This window comes from Pholis gunnellus, assembly GCF_910591455.1.
Source record: "Pholis gunnellus genome assembly, chromosome: 17".
In the NCBI taxonomy this organism is placed as follows: Eukaryota; Metazoa; Chordata; class Actinopteri; order Perciformes; family Pholidae; genus Pholis; species Pholis gunnellus.
Genome location: NC_136544.1, coordinates 11,554,870 through 11,575,227, shown reverse-complemented (window position 1 = coordinate 11,575,227; position 20,358 = coordinate 11,554,870). Strand labels below are relative to the sequence as shown.

General features: G+C 45.2%; 1 protein-coding gene across 1 annotated transcript in view; it reads right to left on the bottom strand.

Moving 5' to 3' along the window:
- Positions 1-844: 844 nt before the first annotated feature.
- Positions 845-20,358, bottom strand: part of bahcc1a (BAH domain and coiled-coil containing 1a) — a gene marked incomplete at its 5' end in the record, with an annotated part of 57,775 nt that continues 38,261 nt past the window's right edge. Inside the window, 21 exons of the mRNA XM_079178247.1 lie at positions 845-2,944; positions 3,080-3,316; positions 3,471-4,711; positions 5,432-5,593; positions 5,697-5,813; positions 5,953-6,061; positions 8,287-8,362; positions 8,986-9,100; positions 9,205-9,334; positions 9,788-9,868; positions 10,062-10,345; positions 10,480-10,653; positions 11,403-11,597; positions 12,017-12,251; positions 12,552-12,666; positions 15,396-15,509; positions 15,726-15,862; positions 16,015-16,184; positions 17,567-18,499; positions 19,316-19,661; positions 20,025-20,293. Coding sequence (XP_079034373.1) covers positions 2,735-2,944; positions 3,080-3,316; positions 3,471-4,711; positions 5,432-5,593; positions 5,697-5,813; positions 5,953-6,061; positions 8,287-8,362; positions 8,986-9,100; positions 9,205-9,334; positions 9,788-9,868; positions 10,062-10,345; positions 10,480-10,653; positions 11,403-11,597; positions 12,017-12,251; positions 12,552-12,666; positions 15,396-15,509; positions 15,726-15,862; positions 16,015-16,184; positions 17,567-18,499; positions 19,316-19,661; positions 20,025-20,293 — 5,450 coding nt within the window. The 3' untranslated portion in view covers positions 845-2,734. The remainder of the gene's footprint in view (positions 2,945-3,079; positions 3,317-3,470; positions 4,712-5,431; positions 5,594-5,696; positions 5,814-5,952; positions 6,062-8,286; positions 8,363-8,985; positions 9,101-9,204; positions 9,335-9,787; positions 9,869-10,061; positions 10,346-10,479; positions 10,654-11,402; positions 11,598-12,016; positions 12,252-12,551; positions 12,667-15,395; positions 15,510-15,725; positions 15,863-16,014; positions 16,185-17,566; positions 18,500-19,315; positions 19,662-20,024; positions 20,294-20,358) is intronic.

Sequence of the window (20,358 nt, the reverse complement as noted above, 5' to 3'; positions counted from 1 at the left end):
GCAGCTAAACCCAGTAGGCTTTATTTGATGCTGTGACAGATTTGTCTCTATTTACTAAGCAACTCAAAGCTCACATAAACTTAGTTTAGCCAGAGACACTTACATCAAAGGATTTATCGCAACAAATAAAAGATTTTGGCAGAAAAAGGGCCTTGTGCTTGGGGTGCTCAAAGTAGCCTCAAAATTCTACGGGAAGCACATTAATACTCCCTTAAATATAAAAGAACAGAGCCCAGCACATGCATATTTATGAGATATGTGATGTACATAACGCAAAACAAGGGAAGAGCTGCCATCACCACATCTAGAATAAAGAAACTAGAACAGGTCGAGGTTGGAGGTAAGAATAAACATAAGTAGCAGCACAAATCATCAAAAGAATGAGTGCAAGTTTGTCGTACAGACTCCTTGTTGACTCATCTTCCTGGTGATTTTTAAAGTCAAATGACACTAATCAACTTTATTTGTCTGTCTTAACTAGTTACTCGATTTGTGTTGGATAAACCTTTAAACTCACTTTTTAATCTTTTTTTTTATTAAAACACCAACATACACCTAAGACAATTATGGAAAATGTACCAATGCACTGGCACTAGGTTAGTCCGTTCTTAAAACATTGACTCTTTGGTATAATTGTGTCCCATTTGGATGAGAAAATTAAATGTATTCCGTCTTTCAAAGACAATATCTTAGTCATTACAAAGCAGTTTAACATAAATGTGTCAATGCAAAAATGGCAGATGCGGTGAGATGAAGAGGACACAGCCAGTAAAATAGAATTAATTCACAGAGGTTTGCAGATGAGAAGAATCCAGTGTTGCTTTATTTCTTTTCACTAGATGGCCTCTACAAGACCAGTTTTTTTTTTTTAAGAAATGCAAATGCGACATCACACCAAGAAAAACAATGTCACATTCTCATAAAGCGCTCTTGGCATGAACAAACAGCAACATTGACAATAAATAAAATGTTGGCGAACAAAATAAAACTTTGTGAACTAAAAATACTCAGGATTGCATATAAAACAAGACAAAAAATAGACAAAATGTACTTGGCACAAATTAAATAAATTTAAGTAATTTTCAGATTGAGTGAACCTACTCTATGTCCATTGCTTTGTGAATCTGATTGTCCTTCACAGTTAGCGTCGAGTATGTGCATGTACTGTACAAAATAGACACAGATGGCTGATGAAACTAAAATAGACTAATTCCAACAAATTGCCAGAGCTCAATATCTTACTTTGTCAGTACCTTGACCTTCATAGTCACACTCCCAGGTGAACCTTTGCTGCATATGTTTGCATGAAACAAAACTGCAGGTACATGTGCAAGAAACCATTGTCACAATGCTAAGCCAATATGTATGCACATAGTGGAGGACAAGTATTCAATAAGTTACCAGTGATGTCTGATTTGAGTTCAGTACAGGTGCTTGGCATGTGTTAAATTTAAATGAAGGAAATAAAGAGAATAAAAGACACTTTGGTATTTTGTGGATCATAGTGTTGAACTATGCATTCATTTAACACATTTCCAGATCCAGTCTTGTTCTAAATTGATTTGTTTGGACATGATTATAGTGACGCCAGGACACTCATCACACACAAATATTGTGTCAAAAGGTTATACTCATATAATTGATCTTAAATCATTTTTGACCCGTGATTGCAGTCCAGTGGGATCTGCCTTGTGATGATGACCAACTGAGAGGTACATAAATAAAAAGGTGTTTTTAAAATAGGATAACAACAATGCAAAGTAACAGAACACTTTTACAAAAAGCCACATGACCTATTTTTTAAACAGGATGACTCCTCTCTCTCAGAAAGTGAGTCTTCTGTTATAGACTTATAGACTAAATCCTTCTTTCTTTCTTTGTGCTCTGTCTGTCGGTCTCCGTCTGTCTCAGCAGGGCATATGCAGTGCAACACTAACATCTCCAATCTTGACTTCCCAAAGCAAAGGAAAAATGACGTAATGTATTCTACACCCATATAAAAATAAATCAATCGCAAACATGGAAAGATACATCTCATATATACAATAGACTCCTATATAAAATAGCTTTTATGTACATATAGACAACAGACAACAATACAATAATTGACCTGTACAATGTACACCTGAACAGTTAAGACAGGCGAGAGGTACTGAAGTGTATGGCTTGATTGGGAAAAATTCAAAATATTTACAGACATCAACTTTACATCCTTTACATGTTCTCAACTTCCCTGGAATGAAGAGGTCTATGGAGAGCCCCACGCCTCACTTTCGTTTCCATTCCCTTAGGTAAGGCTACCTTTTGAAGAATTGGTCCGCAGAAACCTATTCAGCCTCAAAATACTTTACAGTCAGCTCTCCTTTGGTGACATGTGATAGGAGCAGGAGGCATGAGTCCTAAAACCATTTATGAAGCTGTCTGTCACATGGATCCATTAAAAAGAGATTCGTTGAACTATTGAACTTTGTGAAGACCCAGACTTTCTTCTATTCCTCTTGAAAGGATCAACCAGTTATGGACATCCCCTTCACTTCCACAAAGGTTAGATGCCAATAGACTCCAGTGTGTAACCTCAGACAGCCCTGCTTCGGTGCTGACGTTTAGTCCATGGGTCCTTGAGGCATACCCATGGTGCACTTTGTATTTTCCCAGGCTGGAGGGTCTTGTAGGTAAAGTCATGGACTTTTATCCTTCCTCCAAAGGAGTCCTTCAGTAGTGTCCTCATGGAGGTTCAGCACAAGATGGAAACCCCTTCCGTTGTGACCAATTGACCAGCGGTGGGGTCATACGTCCCAGCCAGGTAGTAGAGGTTTGGGGAGGTACTGTTCGGCTTCTGATTGTGAGTCAGACACTCATACTCCTCCCTGCTCACCACCTGGCACTTATGAGAGATTGTCTGGACGTCATTCTCATCCTCATGACACGACTGGTAAAGGGCATGCTGGATAGGGAAAAGACAGGGTAAGCATCGTTGTATTTAAAAACCAAGAAAGACAGAATATTGTCATTTAAAACATCCATTATGCTACAAATGACTAACAGTCCCCATGAAATCGTAACCTCCATCACTGCTCACCTTCCCATCTCGATGCCTCTTGCCGAGCTTGGTCTCTTCAGGGTGGTAGAACCACTTGACTTTGACCACCATACTAGAGGTCCAGGATTCCCAGAAGTTCTCAATTTGACCTACGTATGGGAGGTTAGGACGTCCAGCTGAAAGGAACACAGCACAATCTCCCACTTTCACTGTGTCTCTGCCTCGCACGATGGCCTTATAAAAAAGCTTCCTGGCCTTGCCTTTCAGACCTCGCCGCTGTGGAAAACCAAACACTTTTATCAATCTTGTTTGAAAATGATAATTATTACCTCTCTTGACCTCTAGCTTAGTATTCTAAGCTAACTGCACTGATATTGTGAAAGATCAAATCTTTGCTACATTGATGCAGTAGAAACTAGTTTATTCTCACCTGTGTGGGGTTTCCTGACCACCTCCACATTTGTCGTCCTGCCATGAATGCAGACATCTTAGGCCTTGGAATAAATGAGGTGTCATCTGGAAGCATCCTAGGTTTCTTCACAAAATCCTTCGATGATTTAGAGGGGGAGCTGGTGCATTCTTTCCTCTTCAGGGACTTGCTGTTGGAGATCTGGTCAGGGGAGTCTCCTTTGGCATTGGAAACAGCCAGAGCTTTGGCCACAAAGGAGTGCTGGTGTGGCCTTGAAGACGTGGAAGGTTCAGAAGGTTGCAGGAGGCCCCGGTGGGAAGACATACAACTCTGAAGCATCAATGTAGAACTGTCCTCATCCTCTGAGCTGTAAGAGGAATCATTATCTGAGGAGCACAAGCTGGAACTGGAGACAGACCCTGAAGAGGAGGAGCTTGAAGAACCAGAAGACGAAGAGGAGACCGAGAGACGAGACAGGAATCGGCCAGCCGTCCCTAGTCCTCCTGAGCCTGCAGCCAGTGCAGCCGTCCTCCTCTCTTCCGCTTCATCATCCAGATCAGAGTAGGAGCTGTGACACTCTCTGTGGGCGCTGAAGCCCAAGTCACCATATTCATCCAGACGCAGAGAATAGGAGGGCTTTCTTTGGGGTGTGGTTCCTTTCCGGAGAAGTTCTACCCTGGAGGCACCGCCCTTTTTGTTGTCTTTAACCAGCAAGACTGGGTGAGAGTAAGTCTCTGTCCTGGGCATGCCACTCACACTGGAAGAGCCAGCTCGCAACAGCAGAGCCTTGCTGTTCTTTGTCTTGGGGGAGGTCACTCCTTCATGATCCAACTTGACTAAAAACTCTTGTCCAGACTTCCTGCTTCTTGGCACAACAAGCTCATCTTGTCTGCGCCTCTGGCCATATGGCCCACTTCTGGGGACCAGAGATAAACCTTGATTTGGCCCTTTGGACTGAGTACAGAAGGAGGAGTAGCCATTTGCAATGCTGCTGAAGGAGTCCACCTCAAAGGAGCTGCTGCTGAAAAGGCCTTTGGCAGGGGTGGAGGCCAGTGGCTGGGTCCTAGCCAAGGGGAAAAGGTCATCTTCCGTCCCTCTTAAGGCTTTCCTGGGTGCCCCATTGAGCTCAAACAGGTTGTCGGACGACCTCTTCCTGGTGTTGCCCAACGAAGGCCAACCCAGAAAAGGCGAAGGATTTTTATTGGCATTCTCAGCCTGCTGTTGCTGCTGCTTTTGTTTTTTCCCAGAGCCCTTTGGTCTCCCTAGAATGAACAAAATATATGTCATGTTATTTTAGCAATACACTGGAAATTATGAAACGTGTCTCATTTGCACATACTGTGCACTGACCAGTGTATTCGATACACCTTCAAGTCCTGTTGTTGTAAGTTAATGTTGACATTGTGTCAAAGATGTGTTGATTCAACTGTGTGGTGATTTTATTTTTGTCCCCAACTCCCCATTTATATGGATGGTGTAGACGCAATATTAGAAATGTCTCTCAATATCATGCATACGTCCAAAACAACACCATCAATAACTAAATATAGTCACAGAAATCAACACATTTGAAATAAACATCTCTTTGAGTTTGAACAAAAACTGAACATTATAAACTTAACATAATAGAATAATATATGCAAGGCCATTGTACTGGTTTGCACAACTGAGCAGTGTATAAACCCTCCTACAAAGCCCATTTCAATTCTAGCCAAGAACACAGGGTTTTCAAAGATGGCTAAAATGTGGCCAAATCTTTTTTTTTTAAATAAAATGACACATGAGACATTTGGAACATTTCCATTTGATGTAATGATGCAGTAAAAAAAAACATTTTTGTTTCAATACTTTGCTCAAGGTAAGCGGTAGTTTTAGGGGTTTGTTGTGTGTGATACTGTTACACTTGAAACAAATCTAAACTTTACAGCTTCTAGGTCATTTAGAGGTGAAATTAAGAGGTTAATTCAGAGGTTAATTGTTACCTGGTCTTCTTTTGTGAACAAGTGGAGTTTGGCTGTGGGTTAAAGTATTGATAATGTTGTATCTGTCATAAGGCCTGTCACTGAGAGGGGCCTGCTCCAGACTAGAACTTCTTTTAACCGTGGCCTCGCTGGGTATCAGCAGGGCAGGAGATGACTCCCCACCTAAGGACAAGGGGCAGATGATTATTAGCATTAACTTACAGGTAGACAAAACTGTGCAACATGAAAGGGAAAATTCCCAGTTACAAAGAGAGGAGACACCCACAGTGAATCTGGTATCCTGGAGGCAGTAGGCGGATGTTTGGGAGAGAAATCTTCCCCCTGTCTCCATCATCAAACTCTATCATCACTCCTCCTTGCTTCCCTTCATCAGATGAACCACCTCCAAGAGACAAAAATGCAATTCCTTAGGTGAGCAGGAATATTAGCAAATGCAAAAAAAAAAAATGATAGTACGTAGAGATGACTAAACATGTAGATGAACATACAGAGGGTAAAACAGGAAAAAGCTGCTGTCTCACCTTTGCGAACGTAGCCTGGGTATAAGCAGCGCGAGCGTTCGCTCCAGTAAGCACAGACCCTGGTTCCTTCACTAAGCATAGTCTCTGACTCTGGCCGTACATCCAGGACCTGAAGGCCAGACCAAAACATAATTAAGATTCATTACAGACTGCACACACACACACTCACACACATACATAACAACAGTGTGATAGCCATAGAGCATTGTGCATGGGCAGTCACTGTGCCACATTTCCAAGCGGCACTTATCTCATGCCAATGTGCCAGTCAGGGCTGAAAAGAACGGAAGCCATGATGCAGTAAATCCTGACTTGCTGAGTAATACTAAAGAGGGCCTGAATAGAGGGCTTGTGATTGCAGGTTGCCAGATCCTCCCTCCAACAATGCAGGCAGCCCCAGCATCCGCCACTCACTGGGGGCTCTTTCAGGTTGCTTTCATTTACTGTTGCCATGGCGAGGGACCCTTTGACTGATGAGGTGTGGGTGTGTGTGTGTGTGTGTGTGTGTGTGTGTGTGAGTGCATGGGGGTGGGAGTAGGAGCACGGTGAAAATCTGGGCGTTGGTGTCAAAGTCAAATAAATGGCTTTGGGGCTAATTTAAAGACAAGATAGTGGAAGTATGGCATAATTAGGACCAGCTGCTATCTGATCAGTGTTTAAATAAGACCAAAGTTGCCAGAAGGGCTTTGTGTAGCACTGACGGGAGAATGAGTGAGCTTACATGGATGAGAGAAGGAGGAGAGAAGTGATCCCGATAGTAAATGGACAGATATATGTGAGATGTTCCACTGCAGAACAACAGGCACTTGATGAACACTGATCTTGTGGACAGTTCAATGCTACCGCAACACTTGGCCATTAGAAGGATATAAACAGTAATGCTCTTAGACAAACAAAAACCTTACACTGCACACAAATACTTACAACAAAGTAAGTTTAATTGAATCCTATGCACCTGTGTTGTATAAATGTCAGATAACTTTAAACACACGTTTCCTGTGAGGTGAAAAAAGGCAGGGTTTTAAACTTCCTCAAAATATTTACTTAACATTTGATCCTGCTTTAGTTGAAAACAAAGGTTGTGGCAAGTAACTTTAAGTGGAAATGTATGCCAATTAAGTTTGTGTCACACAGCTCACTTCCATACGTAATACACTTCTGCATAACCAAAAGGAAATTTCATTGCATGTAGTCTATACATTGTGTTTTCCATTTCAAAATAATCACGACTTTATCACTAATAACTTTAGATCACAAAACATTCAAAATGATGTCCAAGTTATCGTGTCCTTTTGGCAACTTCTCCTTTCCCCTATTAGAATGATGTAAATCCATTAATTCAAGTCACAATTGTGCCAGTTAAACTCTGCTCTACTCCTCCGGGGTCATCGTCTCTGGACAATTGAGAGCAAACACAACATCCTGCGCCCTGTTTGGCACTAGTGAAGACTTATGTCCACAGTTGGAGAAATGTGGGTATGATGGCTTTGCTTTAGGTGACCCAGCTGTTGTTAGTGCTGTTAAAGCCATCCTCTCAGTAAAAAACTAAAAATGGGATAAAGGTCACCGGCTGCAGTAAACACTAAAACTCCAGTCTGGATGCAAAGCACACCAGGAAGCACATATTACCTAAATGCAAATGAACACCAGCCAGGAATGTGCTGCGGTTTCTACAATGTATAATTATGTCTCATTATATGGATGACTTACATTCACTGTAATTGTATTTCAACATATGAGTGAGAATTACAAATCCAAACAATCTTGTGGTTTGGGTAAAAGAAGAATCTTAACAACCCCAGGTGCGGCTGAAAAACTAGAGGGGTTAACAATTTGATTGTTGAATATGGTTACACATCTTATAATGTGGACACTTTTGAATTATTCCAGGTCATCATTGACTCTTATTGATCTGAGCCTTTAAACAACTGCTATGAGTGGATATAAAGTTCACGTCATCTTCCATTTAAACTCCAAAACGTGAATGGATCCAGGTGTTAGAGGGATTATGCCACCCACCCACACACAGAGCTGGTTTTAACGGATATCCACAGATACTCACATACACAAACCCAAAGACCCTGACTCCCATATGTTCAGATGCATTTATGAGGTTTAAATGGCCTCAATGACCCTGAGAGACAGCCAAGGGATGTTTGAAGAGAAAAAGGGAAGGGACTGGCAGAGCTACAGAGAGGCTGGAAGGCTATGGAGAATTGCAGAGGGTTAGAAGGATGTTTAAGAGAAATAGAAGTGTTGAGTGACCCAGAAGACCAAACAACTGATGGGTTTTCCTGTAACACAGAGTGTTTTAGTGCAGTGAGGTGAACTTACAGCTTCCTGTAGCAGCTGCTCCAATGAATAGATTCTTGGGCGGTTTCCTCTTTCACCGTAGACAACAATGCTGAAGCTAGAGAAAAAAAGCACAGCAGAGAGAGAGAAAAATATATTTTCAGATGCTTGTATTATGCTTGCCTGGCTCCCATGTCATGTGTTACTCCCACTCAGCTGTTGTTAAAGCATCTTTTTGCTGCCTGAGCTGGAGGTGCCGTATTGATACTCAGAGCCTAGGAATGGGACGATGTAGGATTTGTAAGGGAAGGAAGTGCTAAAGTCCTCTTTTTTTGTGATCCCAAAGATGTCTACCCCAATACACCATGTATGCATGATTTGTTGATGTCTGGAAGGATGTACTAGCCTCAAGGGTAATTCATCAATTTCCCACCACCTCTAGCCATGTCTCAGCCTTCACATAGAAATGCCACTTTGTGCAAGGTTCAGCTCATGTGCAGAATGAACACTGACAAAAAGTTGTAAACATGTCACTGTAATTTGAAAGACTGAAGTGATCTAAGAGCCCTTTCACATCGATGTTGTTTGGTCCGATCCAAACGTGAAAAGGCCTTATATCTGTTAATTGTATCATCCTCAGTTTGATTTCAACCTTAATAAACAAAAGACTCTGATGAAGGTGTTAAAATAAATGACCTATGTGTATTAAACGGATCACTTGAACACTGCATGTGAGCTTACATGTCCGGTAGTTCCAGTGTGTGGACTCTGGCAGCGTATAGAAGCTCATCGTCCTTGGAGATCAGCACCTTAAGTCCATCGGTTAAGAGTTCTTTGGTCAGGACACAGTTAGGAACTGCATAAGGAAAAAAGCAAACATCACATTTAATATTTCTCAACATCACTGAAGCTATCTGCTGCTTGAAACACTGTTACAAGATACCCAGAGTTATCTCTGACCTTCAGGGCTTTTCTTGCTGTATGAGCGGCTGTTGTCCTCCTCTTCTTCCGAGAAGCTGCTGCCGTCCATCTGAAAGCCCTCATCCGCCGCAAAGCTCTCCAGCAGTCGACTCACTGCTCGTCCCTTTGGCTGTAAAACATAACAGAAGGAACGCAAATAAGAATAAATTAATGCAGGAATGGATAAGAAAATAAAACGTGGAGATGGAAAGTGTGATAGAAGAAAGAAGAAATTGTTTAGCATGCTACTCAAAGTAGCAATTAACCGCAGGGGACTTCACAGTGCCTGTTCTATCTCCTATCAGTAGCCATTTCTTCACTCCGTCACAGCAGAAGGTGTGAGCCACCCCCTTCCCACATCTTCTCTCCCATCCTCTCCTCCCCTAAGATTACTCAGCAGGAGGTTGAGCTATGTGCCATGTGCTAAGTACTTTTAATAGTTCTACAGTAACCGTCCTCAGGGTGAGAAATCTAGGACAGTAAGACATTACCAGAATTCTTAATAGAATATATGAAGACATTTTTTGGGCGGTTTCCTGAGTGAGGATTGAGTGCTTTTTATATTCACTGTGTTCACTAGTACCTGCTGGTCCTTGTTCCTTCGTCCCCTGCTGCCCTCCTCACTCTGAGAAGATGGGCCCCCAACTGACCAGCAACTTCTCCTCTGTTGAAGACGACACACGGATGTAAACGATGAGTGGTGAGAGTGCGACAAAGCTTCACGAGCACTCTGGTTATGGTCCATTTGCGCACAAACATGATCAAAAAAAGAATCCTTTGAAAAGGTATGAATTATTAGTTTGAGGGAACGTGTTAATGATATAAATTATTTATATATCAAAATAATTTCTGCTAACCTTATTGATTGCTCCTCTCAACATGGTGCTCTTGCGGGTCGCCCTCTTTAGCCTCTCACTGGTGGTCGGAAAGGTGGCCAGTCCCATGCTCCTCCGGTAGCGGTTGCCTCTGGTCCCAAGACTGCCCCACCGAGGCTCCTTAGACCTGGGTCCACATGGCCTTCTAACCCCTTCGGACCGGTGATCGTCGCGGCGGTTTTTGACTGCAGTGGCCAGGCCCAGCCTGCAGGGGGGCTTCTTCCTGACTTTGACCTCCCCTTCGGCTCCAGACAGACTCTGGGAGCCTGTGCGGTTCAATTCAAGAAACAGATTTAGACCAAGCTAACAAGCCAGAAGGAGAAACACAAAACAGATGCTTCCCATGAAGATGTGGGGCAGCTTTGTTGACTTATAAAGCAGTTTCAAAGGACCGTCTTACCATAAAGCTCCTGTCTCTGTTTTTTGTTCCTGGCTTTCTGGTTAGCCTCCAGTTTTACAACAGATGAGGGACTCGGACCTGTCACGGAGGAGCTAGAAGTGACTTCTCTGGGGGGTTGGGCTCGGTAGTCTCGACCTTCATCAGTATCATAACTGCCTTCTTCTTCTTCATCTTCTAATAGAAAAAGCAAATAAGTCATTACCAGCCAGTGAAGTTATTTAACGTACTACTTACCCTCAATCAAAATTCACAGGTACGTCATTAGCATTTAAGTAAATTGTTTAACTGTTCATAGCAATGATGTATCAGGTGCTTTGCCTCGGTGGTATTTCCTGGTGTGAACCCACATGCTACGGAGCTAATGTGCAAGGGAGTGTAGGAGTGAGTTTGTGTGTTTTTGTCACTGCACTTTCTCAAGCAGCTCTTTGACCCAGTCTGCTAGTCTCCCGGGCTGTCAAACCCTCTCACAGGCAAGTGTCCACAGCCGTGGCTGCACATCTAGCCCAGACCGGCCAACATGGCCGATCACTGAGGTGTCGACTGTCCATGTACACCCCTGTCTTATACAAGACATTCATCAACACCTATTTACTCAGTTTGGACTGTCTTTAAATAATAAATTAACAAGAAGGTACACTAGACTTAAGAGGGTACTAGATTCAATGTGTTAGTGGTATTACCAGAAAGTCAAGGGTTGTTTCTTCATTTTTTACTTAAAACAGGTCAAATGTGCTTGATGCTACGCAGCCCGTACTCATTTGTTTTCGCATTTTATGTCTATTTAGGGTCAATAACACCGGGGTCTTTCTTACAGTTAGAGGACACTGTTGATTACTACTGAGCCATATTGGGTTGCTGTGACCAGTTTCATGACCCATCACGATGTAAGTCTCATAGCCATCTCTCTGTAGTCACTGACTCACCTTGATCAGAAGAGCCACTCTCTACGGGGGAGCTCTCTTCCTCCTCCATTGCGTCATGTCTCTGGCTACAGTGATCTCTCGCTCTGGGCTGGCTCAGACGGGACAAGCCCTGTGTCGGGGTAGAGGATCCCTTTTTACGTCCACGGCGCACAAGTCCAGTCCAGCTCTCTTGCGGGCCACTGTCCACACTGGCTGCTGAGAAAGTTTGCAAAACCGATCACAAATCTAGGTTAAGAATAGTATTTTAGGGATTAAACAGTGTGAAAGTGAAAAGTAGGGATGCTCCGGTACCAATACTGATATCAGGCCAATACAAACTAAAATAGCTAGATCGGATATTGGCAAAAAAGTTAAGAAAGCAATGTTTAAGTCAAGCCTGATGTTGCCTCACACATAAAATAATGGTCCCTGTTACTTCCACACAGTGAGGCATACAGCTTAATGATTAAACACTGGTATTGGATTCAGTACTTGGTATCGCCCGATACCCAAAGTCCAGGTATCGTTATCGGGGCTGAAAAGCTCACATCACCCCTAGTGAAAAAACAGCACATTGTGCTAAATCAAATAAAACAACACAAGGCACAATCAATGCTGTGATTGCCAGTCTCTACCTGTGTCACTTTGTCCCCCAGACTCTCGCCTGGACTCAGCTTTGCCCGGGCCCTGGCTTCTGTATCCATGTTTGGGGTTGGAGTTGCAGGGCGAAACCTCCTTGTCCCTGGAGCCCGTCCCTGAGAGAATCTTTTTACACTGGGCTTTTTGTTTGAGCTGAGTCACATCACTGGCCAGCTTGGAGCCGAGCATGCTGTGAAGACTGCTTTTTCTGCAGCCCTGTGCTTTTATCTGCTGCAACAGAGAGAGATGAGAGAGCCAGTTAAACTCCCGGTCACAGCAGCCGCAAAAGCATCAGAACGTCAGAGGGAGAGGGCTCTCGTTTGCTCACTCACAGAGAAGAAAAAGGAACAGTAGAAGCCCCAATGAAAAATATATTAATATGGAGAGTAGTGGATTTGACTCCTGAGGGTAGCACCTAATTAGAAATAGTGTGCAACAAAGGAATATATCAAACGCAAAGAAACAAAGAGTGGCCTCTTTCATTTCTAGATGCATAGAGGACAAAAGGGAGGAGGACAAGGGGACCCTGACCTGTGTGCTGCTGAGCCGCTCAAAGCCTCGACTGGACAGCCTCTTTTTCCTTCTCTGGCTGTCACCGCCCCCTCCTAGGTCCTCAGGCGACAGTGCAAGCCCCGCCCCCATCGACCTGCCAGTCAAAACAAGGGAGAAGCATTCATTAGAGAAGAATGGCGGTGGTTTGAAAGAAAAAAAGGGGGGTAGGACATCACAGGGGAAAACAGAGTTGAGTCACCTCTCTGTGGGATCTAATAAGTCTCCTTTCTATGTCTGATGAACATAATGATAAAAAAAGGACACGGAGAGCCCAGTGTCTGAACCACACACTTGAAAAATTGGGATCTAACAAGGAACCTGGGATTGTTTGAGGGCAGTGTGGCATAAGAAGCCTTAACGCTTCATCTAGGGAGTGTCTGTGCAGCCTATGAAGCACTGCATAGCTTTGAAAGATACACTGAATGGTTGGAAGGCATTGCATTTGTATGCTGCTCTATTGTTCTCAGTGAATATCATAGCTCTCCAGTTGCATTTTCATATCACTGAGGCACTTTCCCCTACACTGAGCAGCATCACAGGCCGACCACTCCAAATGCCCTTGAATTTCCCTTTGGAAGTCTGCCCATAGACCACACCGACGTGAGCCAGGCCGTGCTCAAACAAAAGATTAACTTCCCCTCTCCTAGTGTGCGTGCAGCCTAGGAAATCAGTCACATGTACAGAGTAAGCGTGGTGTAAATGTGAAGTAGATAAATAAGGCACATTCAGAGTGTCATGTTAGTTCTTTGTGTTTGCATGTAGGCCTCGATTGTGTGTAAATCTCGTTCATTTGTAACAGAATGAAGGCGATTGTCGGGCAGTGGGACTGTCTGCCCAATGACTGACAGGAGAGTGACAGAGGTGGCAGTGAAGTGTGAGTTGTCCCTCTGAGGCAGATCCCGCCACGGCTTGCCTTCCGCTGCTGACAAACACAATATGACAGAGTCCCTCCCCTCGTTGCGGGGCTGGTGGGGCTGAGCGTACAGTGACTAATTAAACAGAATTGATTAGCAGCGTTTGCTGGCTAGCAGCAACTCTCTCCAGCCTCCCCCCACCCCAATCAAAGCAGCACCACAAAGGACCCCAGCGCTTTACCCACAGGAGTAACAGAGGCACACGCAAAAACAAACAATGCCCTGCATAAATGCTCATGAGCACAGCTGCATCCATACCTAATTGCTCAGATGCATAGAATGCGCAGGCAGGGAGGCTCGGATTTATCGCCCACTAAAACACTACCACACACACTCCCTGTGGTTCAAGCGAAATAAGGAAAGGCAGGAGATACTAAAAGGCTGGGCTGTTACCCACTGACCCACTGCCCTCCATCATAGCACCCTAGCGTCAGCATCTTGTAGTGGTATGAGTGGCAGGTGCAGTACATGCTTTTACATAACCCTGTCATGTAACGCAACATGGGGCTAATCAGTCCCCAGTCTGCCCGTTCCTTGTTCAGATGTGTCGTGTCATTCTCTGCTGCATTGTACAACATGCACACACACACCCGCAGAAACAAAAGGGTGTACACCTGGCTGCCTTGAGGAAAAGTACTTGAGCTGTGGCTCAAATTTGAACAGAATAGAGCTGTGGTTGCCAAACATTTTCTGCACGTCCCCTCTTTGGTCGCGCCACCCCTTTTATAACTCCCGAGCCCCCCAGTTTGGGAACCACTGAAATAGAGAGACAGACTGCGGTTTACTGTACCGTAGCCTGCAGAAGACCCCACAACCCCCCCCAATGTCGGCCCCCACCCCTCCCTCACTCCAGTGCACTTCGCTGCAGGGCCCCGGCACGTTACCCTTTCATTTGGGTGTCATTGTCACCCAGCATCAGCGTCCCCACTTCGATCAGTGCTGGCCTGGCGAGGGGGCAGGGGCACATGGGTGGAAGGAGAGTAGAGGTGACACCGCAGAGGGGCAGCTGGGAACACGGTGGACTGTTGCCCAGAAACCACAGTGCGAAAAGGAGGGAGAAGAGAAGACGGAGCGAGAGGGAATGCTGTGAGGTGACGTTTAGTGCTCTAAGCCCTTCCAAACCCTGATGACAAGGCTAATTGAAGCTTGACAGGAAACCTTTATCCCCTAGACCCTCATGGTTTATCAGTTCCCCCACCTCCGCCAAACTGCCCAGGCACCCCTCTTTTGACAAAAGCTGACACTTTTTAAAATGTCATCAACACATTTGGAGATAAAGTACAGTCCTTGTTTCTTGAATATCCTCCAATCTGTATCCTCGATTATCTGTCTCCCTCTCTAGTTTCATTCCCTGAGTGCCTGGACTGTCTGACCATCATGTTATCCTTTGGACCCCCGGTGACCCTGTGGGGCCGTAATGACAGTGGTGTGTCACATCCCTCCTGCTGGGACAGATTACAGGAGAATTCACAGTACTCTAATTACATCCTCTGCCTGTCATCCACCCCAGCCCCGGCCAGCAGCCAGCTTCCCCCCGAACCCGGCATAGCTAAGCTCAACATGCACTACAGTAATGCCACTGAGAGTTAAGATTAGCGGTGTTGAAGCCTAATAACACCTGTGAGCAGTTTTTTAGGTATGTGTAGTCCATATATCAAGCACACATAAATATTCTGTACAAGCAGACCTTCACACAACTGACACTTATTATGCTGTTATACAATTAATGCCAGTGTTGATTAGATTTGAAAGGGTTCAAGTAGACTTCCTTGAATGGTTTAGCTGTGTGTTCTCCCATTTCCTGTTCATGCCAATGAGAGGACGTCCCTGTATGTCAGTGATACAAAAGGGCTTATCAGGCAAGACTGGACTATAGCCAGCCAGCGTAGATGGGCTGAGTGATACTCACTTGACTTTTCTTTGGCCCTCAGATGAGGACACTGGACCTGTGGTGAGGGTGGGTTTCCGCTTCCTTGGCCGCCCCGGTCCTCGTCGAGCTGGGCTGCGAGGTGTTTCCTCCTTCCTGCTCGCACACGCAGATGCAGACAAAAAGAGAGAGAGGGGAAGTCTGAGATTCTGCACATATCTGAACTCAAAAGGTTGTAGCGGCAAAGAATACAGAAAGGAATCCTCTGAAAACTAGAAGCAATTGTGTTTAAATTTATATGACTTTTGAAATCTCTGAATGCAAAAAAAGTGGATATGAGCTTAAGGGAAAGAAGGATAAAGTCCCACTCACTGATGATCATGCTTCCTCTGAAGTTTGGCCATCTCCTTTTGCTTCTCTTTGTAGCGACGCTGTAGCTCAGCCAACTTCACACGCATTGCAAGCTCGGGACCGTCCATTGTCTCCATGCTACCTTTTGCCGGGCACACCTGAGGTATCATTGGTGGTTATTTTTTACATTATTAACATCCTCAACAAAAACACATTCTTCAGTAGATTATCTATCCATTTATTTAAATTATAAAAAAATTAAAACCCTATATGAACTTTGTGTTTTGAGGCAATAACACTGCAATCTTACTGGTTCATTGCGAGGTGTCCAACTGCATTTCCTACGTAAATTGAGGATCCTGCGAGCTGGGAAGTGTCGCCCTGAACCCGTACTGCTGCCCTCCTGGGAGCCCATCTCCAGAGCACGGGCTGTGGCCAGGGTAGCAAGGCTCTGGAGGTCAAACATCAGAAACTCCTCGTCTGTTAAGGGAACAGAGTAATTGTTTGGTTCATGTTGGGTCCATCCATGCTTGATTTAAAAGACACTACAGTTGAACTATAGGCTTGTGTCAATAGAAACTCACGTCAAAGTAAACAACAACGATTTTGTTCATGTGAGCTTATTATTGAACTTGCATGTGTGGCTTATTATTTCAGCAGCGTCTTGTGATATAGCGAATAGTGAGGAAGAAGAAAGAAATGTAAGAAATTGGGCACATTAAACCAGTATGAGGACGCAGCAGCATATCGTTTCAGAGGTCATATCAATGTGGACTCACCAGATGCTGCTATAAGTGGCCATCTGGGCCAAACTCTTCATATATAGCCCTACCCGCCTGTGGCACTGAACGGACTCTCTGCCCTTTGAGCTAAAGACTGAATATCAGGGGTTGCAGTTTAGTCACGGAGAAAAAAAACATGCAATTTTGTTTACTAACCAACACTAAATATTCTCACTTGTTTTGGTGAAGACTATTGCGTTGACTCGACATGTGCCACTTCCTTGTGCTGTCAACAATATCGCATCACAAAGACAACATCACTGCCTCTAGAATCAGTTGATGATACCCTTTTTATAGAACCCTCTTTTGGGAGCAGTTAAATGCATTAGGACGCTGTGGTAAACACAAAACATCCTTTTGCATGAAAAAAAAAAAAAAAAAAAAGAAACACGTGGTGCTTTGAAAAACAAGGAAGCTTTTAAAGGCACTTTAAAACAATGGGGTCTAATTAGCCAGGCAATGCTCCAGGGTGCTGAAAACATTGACTGCTTTTGTGATTACACACTAACTTTCAGTATCGTGTGTGGGAGAGAGAAAGAAGCCAATTGGTATGTCTCTTTTTTCCCTTTCTGTTAAAATGTGTGTATTTGCAATTGCGTGTGTCTTTTTATGTGTGTGTGTGTGCGCGTTTGTGCACACGTGTGGATCAAACGGCGGCGGGATGGAGAGATGGAGAGACAGCTCCCTAAGGAAAGCTGGAAGAGAAAGAGAGGGAGTGAGGAAGGGAGGTGTACACCCCTCACTAGTAGTTCAGCCCTGTCCTCCTGCTTCTTCTCCCTCTCTTGAGGCCTTTGCATCGTTAGAACAACCTTTTAGAAAGTAAAAGTGCCTTTAACACACCAAAGAAGAGAAACGGCAAGCAGGCATGCAGACAGCCTCTCTGGGGACGTGTTAGAATCCACCAGAGGCTGTCGAGACCAGCAGGAAGAGAGGAGTATCTGGGAGGGAACGCAGAGTGACGGAGGCTAGGCCTGAGGAGGGAGTGGGAGTTTGTCTCAGTGGACAAAGAGGAGATAGAGGGTAAACTACGAGAGAGTTTATGAATGTGTTCCTGTGTGCATGTATGAGTAAGTCCCTCACCCTGGCTTTTCCCACTGTTGTGCTTTTGCTGCTGCAGCTCCAGATCTGCCAGCTCACTCAGAAGCTCCATACCCTGGTAGGGGTTGGGCTGTGACGGGGCAACTGATGGGGTGCCAAGAGGGAACAAGGGAAATGGAGGTACGTCTGTGCAGAAGGCAGCGGCAATCAGCAGCTCCAGACTCCAGTAGCAGGGCACGAGAGGTTTGTGGGGCACGGCAACAGTTGCCTGGTTTGGGCTAGGGGCAGAAGTTGAGGCAGGGGAAAGACACACAAAATCCACTGAGGCGTCATCAGGGTTCATCTCATTCTTGTGCTGCTGCTCGCTGTCCTTTGCTTCCTCAAGGGACGGGGGCTGAGGCTCAGGAGCTTCGGGGGAAGCAGGGTCAAGCTCGATGATAGTGGGCAGCTCTGGCTCCTGCTCTGCAGGCATGTTGACCTTTTGAGCAAGCTCCAACTGGCTATCAACCGCCTCATCATCCGCTTCCTCCTCCAAGGTGATGACAGCTTCTGGCCTTTCAAGCTCCTCTGTTGAAAGGGGAACTGGACAGGAAGCAGCCTCGCACACCGGGCTCTTAGCAGGGGGGCAAACCATCACCTCTTCCTCAGCGGGCCCCTGCTCCTCCACCTCCCTCTCTCCAGGCACATAGTTGGCTGCGGTCACCGCTGCTACCTCCTCCTCTTCCCTTTGTTCCACCACTGTTTCCTCCTCTTCCTTCTCTACTTCCTCGGATGGGAGTGACTCTGGGAGGGGCCTGACCACCGCTTGGCAGTCTAGCTCCTCCCCCAGGCTGGAGAGAGACTGAGGAGCATGCTCAGCAGGCTCCACTTGGACTGCTTCCAGGTCAGCTGGCTCAGCCAGTCGAACATCCTGGGGGGAGGGCCCGCTCCTGTAGCCCATGGCAATAGCAGGGTAGGTGTATCCAGGAGGCAAGTCTATAGAGAGAAAGAAATATAAATAATACAATAATTAATTGTCAATACTGACTTAACAATTCTGATAAAACCCTTCCAAAAAATTATCTCATGACATAATTTTGGATGAAATACAACAGAAAGCACAATTTTATGCAAATCTAAACTCCTTCCATATCCGGCCCATTCTAAACGTAATTCCCTTGCTACCTTTTGAGTTCACAAGTGATTAAAACCAGCAAAAGGAACTGCACTCTGCCTTGATCTTTCAGCAGTAGGAAGGATAGAGGACCGAGTGCAAACTTGCGTGTGTATTATTTGAAGTGGGCCAGGCTTTGGTTTATCAGAGCACCTGACACGATTCCTCTGGCGTGCGGCGGCCGTTAGCCAGACATTAATGATGATGAAGCGAGAGCGGGGCCTGTGGGGGTGGGAGGAGAGGCGAGGCCTGCTATTGAGGTGTTTCTCAGTCATTACCCAAGTAACGGTAGTGGAAAGCCCCAGCTCAGCCGGCAGCCATTTTCTGCAGCCTTGAGCTGTTCAGTCAATCAGGGGCTTGCCAACAGAGCCACCCACACATATTAGCACAACACCAGCAGACAAAAAGGATCATTTACAACAGTGGCTATTCCAATTACCACCGGATATAATGTTCAAGGTGACACAAAAATTCACTGTCCCTTTTCTCTTGCTGTGTCAGAGATATTTGGTTTAACATCTGGAAATAGCGGCATGTTAACAGGATTTAATTTGATGTTATCAATGTAGCTCATACTGAAGCCATTGCACACAATGCAACAAAGGCAGCTATAAAAAAAAAAAATGTCTCATGCTTACCAGGCTCCAGAGACTGTGGGTAATCCTGGGGGGGCTGTCCCTCTCCTCGCTTGTCCTGGGATTCGGCCCCCTTGAGCATCTGAGGTGGAGCAGGGCTGATGGCAGGTGAGTGAGGGGCTGCTGCGGCAGGGCTGGGAGCAGGGCAGGGTGTGGAAGGAGTGCTCTTGGGATGTGGTCGTAGAGACGGGGACTGGCAACAAGGGGACAAGTGAGCGGAGCAGGCCCCAGGCGAAGAGGTGTTCCTCTGAGATGGGTTGTACGAGTAGGGCTTGGCAGGTTTAGATGTTCTCGGTTCGGAAATGAGTTCCTCTAGTTCAACAGAGGGCTCATCCGGCCTCTTCTGCATCTGTGGTAATAAAATTAAGTTATTTTCATTTCTACATTTACAGAAGGGCCAAAATCTGGGAGATCTCAAGCATGTGATTTTCCACATTAGCAATGTAATGACCAATTACAAAAAAAGCTACTTGCGCCGCAGCCTATATTCAGTGATTTACTCCATCCCTGTGAGAAAGTCAGCATATCCCAGAAAAATATTCGGGGAGTTAAAAATAGCCATGTGAGAAAGGCTGACTCACTCACTCTGCTTTTTCACTTTTGTATGTGTAGATAGCTAGCTACCCAGCTAGAGGGATAGATGGATAGATCTAATTCAATCAAACTGTTCCCAAAATCGTAATGTTTCTTGCGTATTTTGAGTTGTATTCACCTGTGAATTGTGAGTGGCATGATGTTGCATGTCCATGCCATGCACAGCTCTGTGCTGCTGCTGCTGGGTTTGAGACTGTGGCTGCTGCGACTGGTGGCTCTGGTGCTGATGTTGATGCTGATGCTGGAGCTGCTGGTGCTGCTGGAGAGCGTACAGCTCCTGTTGCCGTAGAAACTGGGATCGGGAGTACACAGCAGGATGCTGCATGTGGGAGGGTGGGCCCCGGGCACCATACACAGGGGGCCACAGCCCTGGCTGCTCCATCACATCTAATGAGAAAAAGGAGGAGGAATGTGACAGAGGGTGCTACCTTAGTACAAAAATAAATGCACGC